At 53.4% G+C, this 8517-nt stretch overlaps 1 protein-coding gene across 1 annotated transcript in view; it reads left to right on the top strand.

The window, feature by feature from the left end:
* Positions 1-718: 718 nt before the first annotated feature.
* The window catches only part of LOC104506459 (phosphofurin acidic cluster sorting protein 2-like), a gene marked incomplete at both ends in the record, with an annotated part of 18267 nt that continues 10468 nt past the window's right edge, over positions 719-8517 (top strand). The window contains 2 exons of the mRNA XM_010147444.1: positions 719-806; positions 8297-8386. Of these exons, the coding sequence (XP_010145746.1) occupies positions 719-806; positions 8297-8386 (178 nt within the window). The remainder of the gene's footprint in view (positions 807-8296; positions 8387-8517) is intronic.

The raw sequence follows: 8517 nt of genomic DNA, 5'->3' as shown, positions 1-8517 counted from the left end.
AAACGTGTCTGGCCTGCGCTCCCTGACAGAAAGTTCCCCACAAGCCGTCTCCCTGGAGTCCTGCTGCAGGCTCCTAGGCAGGAGGTCGCATCGCTGGCTGTCTCACAGGCGCTGACTAACTGTTCAGGCAGCAAAAGTGGCTCTTTTCACTCAGCCTCAGGCTCCTTCCTGGATTTTTCCTGGAAGTGCCACTTCCCATGCTGAGTCCCCAGGATTTGAGGTTGTCAGGGTGACTCTGCTGTTTGAGGCTTCCTGCAGGGCTGCTGCCTCCCAGCTTCCCGAGTCAACGCTGTGTGGTACTGTGCAAGAGAAGAGCTGAGCCCTGATGTCTGCCTGGGAACATTTGCCTTAACTAAGGCCAGGATAACAGTGGATTTACGTGCTTTGGTTTATAAATAAACAGCACTGTGGCCAAGGTAGATTTAAGCAGAGCTGGCAACAGCCCTACTTGGAAACAGATCTCTCTACCACATGGCCTGCTGTTGGACTTCCTGTCGCAGGCTAATCCCTTAAGCCTGCTTTAGCTCTGTTAATTTTCCTTCTTTCCTTTTTTCCCCAATGGGCTGTCTCCGTGGCATGTGAATGCCAGTGTTCCTCGGCCAAGCTTGTGCCCGCGACTGGGCCAAACATCCAGGCTGCCTTCCGAGCACTGGGTACCATGTGGCAGGGCCCCAGGGATGGTGGTGCCTGAATGTGTCCCATTCTCTCTGTCTTACAGGCTCTGCAGTCTGCGCCTGAAGAAACTCACGGTGCTGAAAGAGCTGGACAAAGAGCTGAGCTCTGTGCTTATTGCTGTGAAGATTCAGGTAGGCTCTTCTCCTTGCCCATCCTTGTGCCCTCTGTGGAGTGCGGGTCTGCATGTCCCTTGCCCTGTGCCAACCCCTTGCTTCTGTCTCGCTTAGCACCCCTGGGGAGATTTTGGCTCTCAGGCAGGTCGGAATGGTGCCCCAGGGGCAGCAGCAAGCTGCCTGGTGCTGGTTTGTGTCAGGGATCAATTCAATTAGGCCTCTGCGCTGGGAAGGAGCGCGTTCCCTGCCTGCCTCGGCCAAGGCCCTCCTCTCGAGTTGCTGTTCGGAGTTGGGCATCCCCTACCCCACCGCTCCTGACCCTATAGACAGGCTCAGCGCTGGGTGGTTTCTGACAGATCCTCCGTCAGATCCCCTCCCTGGGTAGGGAAGGGTGGGAAGGGAAGGGTGCAAGGGATCAGGGCTCTGTGCCTGACTTCTGCTGACATTTGCACTCTGTGTGATCTCACTGCTGCCTCTGCTGGCCCCTCTCTTTCTTTGTGCATCCCTGCTAGGCCTGGTGCCTCTACTCTGAACCAAGCAGAGAAGAGGGGAGAGGATCTTTGTCACCAAGGGGAGAGGGAGTTTGCTCCTATCCTGGTATGTGTGACCCTCCCCCCTCCCTCTCTGCAGCTGATGGTGAAGAGATGGGTCCCTGTGGGTGCAGGCACATCCTTTCTGCCTGCCAAAGGACAGCATGGAAGCAAGATGCCTCACGCTGTCCTCGCCACAGCTCCTGTAACCCAGCTGGGATACTGGTGTCCTTCCTTCGTTCTTGTCAGCTGGCAGAAAAGCTGCTGATCCCATTGAACGCACCGTGGGGCGGGAGCTCAGCAGCTTTGCGCTCCCACAGAGCTCTTTGTGCCGCACACATTAGGATCTAAATCCTGGATTAGTGCTGGAAGCTGCGGTATTAATGGAACTCTGGGAGCTGGGGCTTGCATTCATGGCAGACTGATTTGCTTGCACAGGAGGAACTGAAAGCAAAATGTGTGAAACCCAGGGCCTGGAGTGAGGACCGCGGGAGGATGCTGTGGTCCACGCAGTGTTGGTCAGTGTTCCACTTTGCTGGCCTCTCCGTCACTGTGGGTATGGTGCCATTCAGGAGAGCTGAAAGCACTGGGCTTTCAGCCACAGGACCCCCGAGACCTGTGCCCCTTTGATGCAGGCTTTAGCCAGGGAACAGCCTGGGCCAGAGAGAGCTGCCTGGCCCCTGGAAGTGCGGGAGCAATCAAGGCTGGGCCATGGGTGCCAGCAGCACAGGACTAGGGGGCTGGGAGCCAGCTGGGGACTGTGGGTCCCACATGGCTGGGAGGGCTGGGCTTGGTCCCTCACCCCTTTTCTCTCTGGCACTGTTGGCCCAAGGTGCCTGTGCTTCTCTGGGATGGGGAACCTTGGGCTCCGGTGCAGCCCCCTTGTGTCGGGGCTGCCGTGTGCTGAGCCTGTGTGTCCTCAGCTGCCCCCTCTCCCGTGCACTGCAAATGGGAGACTGTGAGGAGGCTGCTCCGCTCTTTCAGACTCACCAGCCCTGTCCCTGCCACTGGCCAGCCTTGCACCCTGTTGGCAAAGACATTGAGAGGCCTCAGCAGGGACTGACGCCACAGGGGCTCTCCGCTGCAGGGCTCCTTTCCCTGCCAGGGAACGGAGGTGGCTTTCAGGGTCTTAAACGTGGTCATCTCCCCTCTCCGTGGCCACATACCCATGGCTGTATGCTGGAGTATGCTCTGCCCACATTACCTTGGAACTCAGTCCTCACTGTGGGAGCGGGACGTACTTGTGTGCCTCCCCAGGCTGCTTCCACCTGCCTGTCCAGCCACCTTGGCAGGGTCAGGGACTGCTGAGCCTTCCTGGAAGGCAGATGGAAGCTGTAGGCAGCTTCAGCACAGCCTGCCTACGGAACGGCCTCAGATGGATCCATCCCTCCTGCTCCTCTCCTAGGTAACAGATGAGTCACACTAGCAAGAAGCTGTTTGAAGGCTGCCCAGCAGGCATTGCCATCTCCATCTTTTGGATGGAAGCAGCAGAGGCATGTAATTTGTGGAGGACCTGCATGTTCCCGAGGGCACAGCTGGGGACTAGTGCAAAGGGGAGCTATCTTTTCTCTCATTTCAGCAGTAGCTCTGCTGGGTTAAGGAAGTTGCCTGTCAGGAAGTTGCTGCTCTGAAAGGCAGGTTGCATGGAAACAAAACTCCGACCCTGCCTGTGTGGGGCCTGCACCAAGACAACAGCCCCAGCGCTGGAGGCAGTCTGTTCAATGAGTGAACATGGCTCAAAGGATAGTGTAAGCCTGTCTAGAATATCTGATCTCCTTCTCACAATGGTCATGCTCTTCTGGTCTTAAAATGCAGCTTTCATGTGTGGCTTGTACTGTTATCTGCTCCTTCGTCTGAAAAGGTACCTCTGTCAAAGGACTGCGGGAGCTTTCATTGTCTACAGAACACACCCATTTCCCAGAGGTGATTTGAATATTTAATGTTCAGTGGCTTCCAGTGAGATAAAGTCTGAACTACGGTGAAAAAGGGGACTTAGTCTCGTATCACTCGAGTGGTTTTTGAACCTTTATCCTTCATTATGTCTCTACAGAGTAGACTAGAATGTGTGCTACAGAATAGGCTAGGCTGAGAAGGTGGTTGTCTCTGCCAGGCCTGCCTGCCACCCTGGCCCTGCTCTCTGCAGGAACTTGCATTCCTCCTTGCTATGCGTGGAAGGTACACGCAGAGTTTTCTGTCTACACCTCGCTCATGCTTTGTTCCTAATCTTTTTGCAACCACTTGTGGGATTTTTCCACTCCTGCCTGAGCAATCTCGCTTACCCCCTAAATAACTGAATTTGCTGATGATATTTAATGAGCTGTTGTCTCCCAAAGTGCACCTTTAGCTTGCATTCTAGGTAGTGCTTTGCTGCCTGCCTTGGCCTGGTCTCACAAACTATGTTAGTTCTCTCTCCTTTTCCAGGTTTGGTATGCTCCTCTAGCCTCAACCCTGTGTTTTAAACAAGACACATCAGGACAGACTTATACCTGAAACTGGGGACTGTACCTTGCAAACCAGACCTGAGCATCATACGCCTGTGTATAGTAGTGAAAGCTCCTATATGATTTCAGTCTATTAGGTAGTGAAGATCTGTGACCACAACCTCTCCCTATTGCTTTTCACTTCCTTGACAGTCTGTGTCATCTGTGATCTGCACTGTAACAGTGTGATGTTAATTTTTCCTGTAGTACTGATGGTGATACTCAACTGTTCTGCTGAGAAATTGGTCTTGCCTGGCATTACTGGAACAGCTGAGCTACGTAAGGTGCTCAAGGCCATGTCCAGTTGAGGTTTGAATTTCTCAAGGGATTGAGAATCCTTAGTCTTCCTGTGTCCTGTCCCAAGGTTTGACTGCACTTAAAGAGAAAAAAAAAATCTTAACATCTAATGATAGTTTCCTGTGCTCCAGCTCATCCCTGTTGCTTCTCACTGTGTCCCTGTGTACCTCTGGGAGGAGGTCAGTTCTGCCTTCTCTGCACCCTCCTGATAAGTGTCTGTAGGCAGCAGCAAAGTACCCCTTCACCCTCTCTTTTTCCAGCTGAACAAACCCGGCTCACTCAGCTCTCATTGTATGTCCTGTGCTCCAGCCCCTGGCCATTCTGATGTCTTCTGGACTTGGCTCCAGTCTGTCAGTGTGTGCCTTGTACTGGGGAGCCCAGACTGGCTCTGGAATCCAGTTGTGGTGTCAGCAGCGCTGAATGGATGGGAGGAATCCCTTTCCTCTGCCTGCGCATTTGCAGGGACTGGTGTCATTGCCCTAACAGGCCATGCTGCCAATGCAGGGTACCTTGATGTTCCCCAGGATCCCCTCTGTACCTTTCTGCAGAGCCTGTCCTGCTGCCTGGGGTTCTTCCCAGGCAGCAAAGTCATGGGATATCCTAGGGATGGGCTTTGCCTTTTCCTTTATCGAACCTCATGAGGTTTGTGTTGACCTTACTAGAAATCCCAAGTGCTTCTTAACTCCCTGTCGTTGATGGGCAGGTAGTAGCCCCCAGTACTAGTTTCTGGTCTGTTGAATTGGAGCAATGCTAGTCTCTGCTGGGATGTGGTTTGCTCCTGAAGGTGATTGGTGTTTCTTACCGGATACGTGAGTGCCGTGCATTTCATGAAACCTAGCGTACCTTGCGGGCTGGACTTGAGCTTTAGGTAGTGGCTTTACCCTGCTGGGAAGACAGTACCTCACACATTTGCATAGCCCTTTTTGTACCCCAAGTGTTGGTGCCCTGGGAGCCGGTTGAGCCTAGACGTTATGTCCCCAAAGGCCAGGTATCTTCTAGGGCTTGAGCTCAGCCAGGATGTTGCCTGGCAGGACGTTGCACCCAGGAAGAACTGGCCCACACCTAACAAGTGCTGCTCTTAGGGGTCTCTGAGGTCCGTTGCCGATCCCTTCTGCTTGCATTGTGGAAGGTGTCCCTGCCCATGGCAGAGGGGTTGGAACTAGATGATCTTTAAGGTCGCCAAACCATTCTGTGATTCTACAATTGTGATAATGAACCAGCCTTTGTCCTAGTCCTTGCAGTGCCACATGGATGTGCACTGGTGTTTCGCTGAGGGATAGAGCTAGGATAGAACCTGGATGTGTAATGGTCCCTGAAGGTCCATAATGGTAAAGGGCAGTAACACACAGGACAGCAATGTTTATGAAACCTTCACTCGCTGGACCTGCCACCCGGGTGCCCTCACCTTTCCTTAGCTGTAACTGTCCCCAGAAAGAGCATCTTCAAGAAGAATAATTGCACCAGTATGCGTGGTTTGACACAAGGGCGTATCTTTGGGGGATAATCTCTCTGCAGCAAGCAGCAAATGGTAAATGAGCTGAAGTAAATGGTCACTGTTATGGTGACCACCTAGCTCACATTAAAGAATAATTCAGGAAGGAAGGGTGAGTGCATTCTTGGCCAGGAAAGCTCACAGATGGCTCTACCTCCTCTCTTCAGTTTCAGGGAGACCTTTCACAGGAAAGCCTCACTCCTGGCGCAGTTGCTGGGAACTGCAGACAGCTTAGACTGGGCCTCTTGAAAACCAAGGAGGGTTCTGCTAGAGCTTGTCTTTGCTCAGGTATCTGTGAGAACGGTAATGCTGCATCACTGCAAAATGTGGAGGCCTTTTTTGCCTCCCCTCTACAGGTTGTCTGTTTTATTTCCTTGCTAGCATGGATAATACCGGTAACAGAGGTGCAAGAAAGGCCTTATATCAGCACCACCCAGCTCTGCTGGACCCTGCTGAAGTTTCCATCAGCAAGCTTCCTTGGTGCTCGCTGCGTGCTGAAACCACCCTGTGCCCATTGCCATTCTCTTCAACTGCAGAGATGTGGCTGTGGTCTCCTTGACAGTGCCACTCCATGCTCCTGCCATGACTTCTGGGGCTGCTCTCCCATTTGCAGTCAAGATGAAGAGCTGGGGGCTCTAACCTCACCTAACCTTAGCCAAATCTAGGTTTTGTCTAAGTTGCTGAAAGGTCTCTGGCTATGGCCAGCTTGGGATCCTTCCGGCCACAGCATCCATCATGATCAAGCTGGGAAGTGCATGGGGATGCAGTGAGGTCCTGAGAAGTGGCAACATACAGGAGGTGGGATGTGGTTCCTTTGGACTGCTATGCCTGTTGGATTAGCTTTGACCCATTGCTCACTAGTCCACAGTTTACATTCAGGAGTGCTCGCAAAAGTGGTTGTGTATCCTGGTGAAGTTTGCCAACGATACCAAACTGAGTAGGAAAGGGAACGTGTCAGGAAGGAGAGCCAACCTTCAGGAATACCAGGATAACTTGGAGGAGTAAGCTAACAAGAACCTTATGAAGTTCGACAAAGACAAATTGTTGCATCTGAGAAAACATAATGCAGGAGTGCAGCACAGGCTGGGATCTACCCAGCTGGGAGCAGCTCTGTGGAAAGGGACCTGGGGGTTCTGGTGGAAAACGAGCTCAATATGAGTAGACAAGGTGCTGCTGTGGCAAAGAAAGCCAACAGGATGCTGGGCTGCATCAACAAGGGCATCACCAGCAGAGATAAAGAAGTCATTATCCCACTCTACTCGGCGCTCGTCAGGCCACGACTGGAATGCTGTGCTCAGTTTTGGTCCCACTAGGCAAAAAAGATGTGGGTGGGCTGGAGAGGGTCCGGAGAAGGGCCACAAAGATGATCGAAGGCCTGGGAAGCCAGCCATGTGAGGAAAGGCTGAGAGAACCGGGTTTGTTCAGCCTTGAGAAAAGCAGGCGTAGGGGAGACCTTTTCACCATGTTCCAGTGCTTAAAGGGTGGCTACAAAGAAGGTGGAGACTCCCTTTTTTGCAACTCCGAAAAGAGAGGGGTGATGGATACAGGTTACTCCTGGGGAGATTCAAACTGGACACGAAAATTTTTCCCAATGATAACAATCTGCCATTGGAATAATCTCCTCAGGGAAGTGGTGGATTACCCAGCATTGGGTACTTTTAAGATTTGGCTGCGGAGGGTGCTGGGCCACATTGTCTAGACCGTGCTTTCGCTAAGAAAGGTTGGACCAGGTGGTCCTTGAGGTCCCTTCCAACCTGGTGTTCTGGGATTCAATAACTGATTTGTCAGAACAGCTCTACTGGTCTGTCCTGCTGCCTCCCCAGACCGATGTCTCAGCTTGCTGGCAGGTTCATAGGGGGGCAGGAGAGAGTGAGGAACCACCATGGGCTGTTTTATACTTGGAGCTGGTTCTGCAGCCCTGTGGGGACACAGACAGTGGGCACAGACCTTTTTGGGGGGTCTGTGAGTTGTGCCACTCTGTGATGGAGAGAGTCTGGTGCATGCAGACAGAATTTTCATCCCCCAAGTGATTCAGAGTCTGTCAGCCAAGCTGTAGAGATACTGTGGATAGGGCAGAAGTAAAGGAAAGAGTTTGAGTGGACATGTGCTTAGAGTGCCTCTCTCACTGCCCTCCTGGGGGGGCCCAAAAAGCATTCGTGTTTTTGGAGAGATGAAGGCTGTTGCCTGAGGTAAAGACTAGGAGGGGTTTTCTGGAAGACACAAACTGGACAAGCGAGGGGACCCCTGTTCCCCTGGGGCATCCTGCCATGGTCCCAGCAGAGCCATCCTGCCAGCTGTGCTTGGGCAGTTCTGGCCGTGTCTGCTGCAGGGCAGAGATGTGCTTCAGCACCTGCCCCTTTCCTGGCTAGGGACCCTCTCCTTCCCCTTGCTGGTGCTCTGCATGGCTCCCCCTGGCTCCGCAGCATCTGGTGGGCTCTGGGTGCAGGGAGCAGAGCAGGCCAGGGAAGAGCAAGCGCTCCCTGACAGGTGAGCATGGAGAAGGGGCCTTTGGCAGCTCAGGACAAACTACGGGCTTTTGCACAGGGTTGATTGGGGTGTGTAAGGTGGCTCTGCGAGGTGGAACAGAACAAAGCTCTGTCTCTCTCCTTGTGGACTGTGAATGCCGCTGACACCACTGGCGTGTGGCGCGATGGAGTCTGTGGCCAGGACGCTGCAGCTTAGCGCGTGTGTCTGCCCATCTTGTTGTAGGGGTCAAAGCGAGTCCTGAGGTCAAATGAATACGTCCTCCCGCCTGGCGGCCTGATGGAGACTGAGCTGGAGCTGACCTTCTCACTGCAGGTACCTGCTGTTGCCTGGTCCCTGGGCTCCCTGGTGCTCCCCTCACCTGGCGTTTTTCAGCAAGCACGGCTTGGGAGGCTCAGTGTGAACGGGGGGGCCTCTGAAGCGAGGCCTCCTGGGGGGTGCTCAGA

The sequence above is a fragment of the Eurypyga helias genome, unplaced genomic scaffold, assembly GCF_000690775.1.
Source record: "Eurypyga helias isolate BGI_N326 unplaced genomic scaffold, ASM69077v1 scaffold5120, whole genome shotgun sequence".
Classification (NCBI taxonomy): Eukaryota; Metazoa; Chordata; class Aves; order Eurypygiformes; family Eurypygidae; genus Eurypyga; species Eurypyga helias.
The sequence above is the reverse complement of the archived record's forward strand: the minus strand, read 5'-3'. Positions and strand labels throughout refer to the sequence as shown.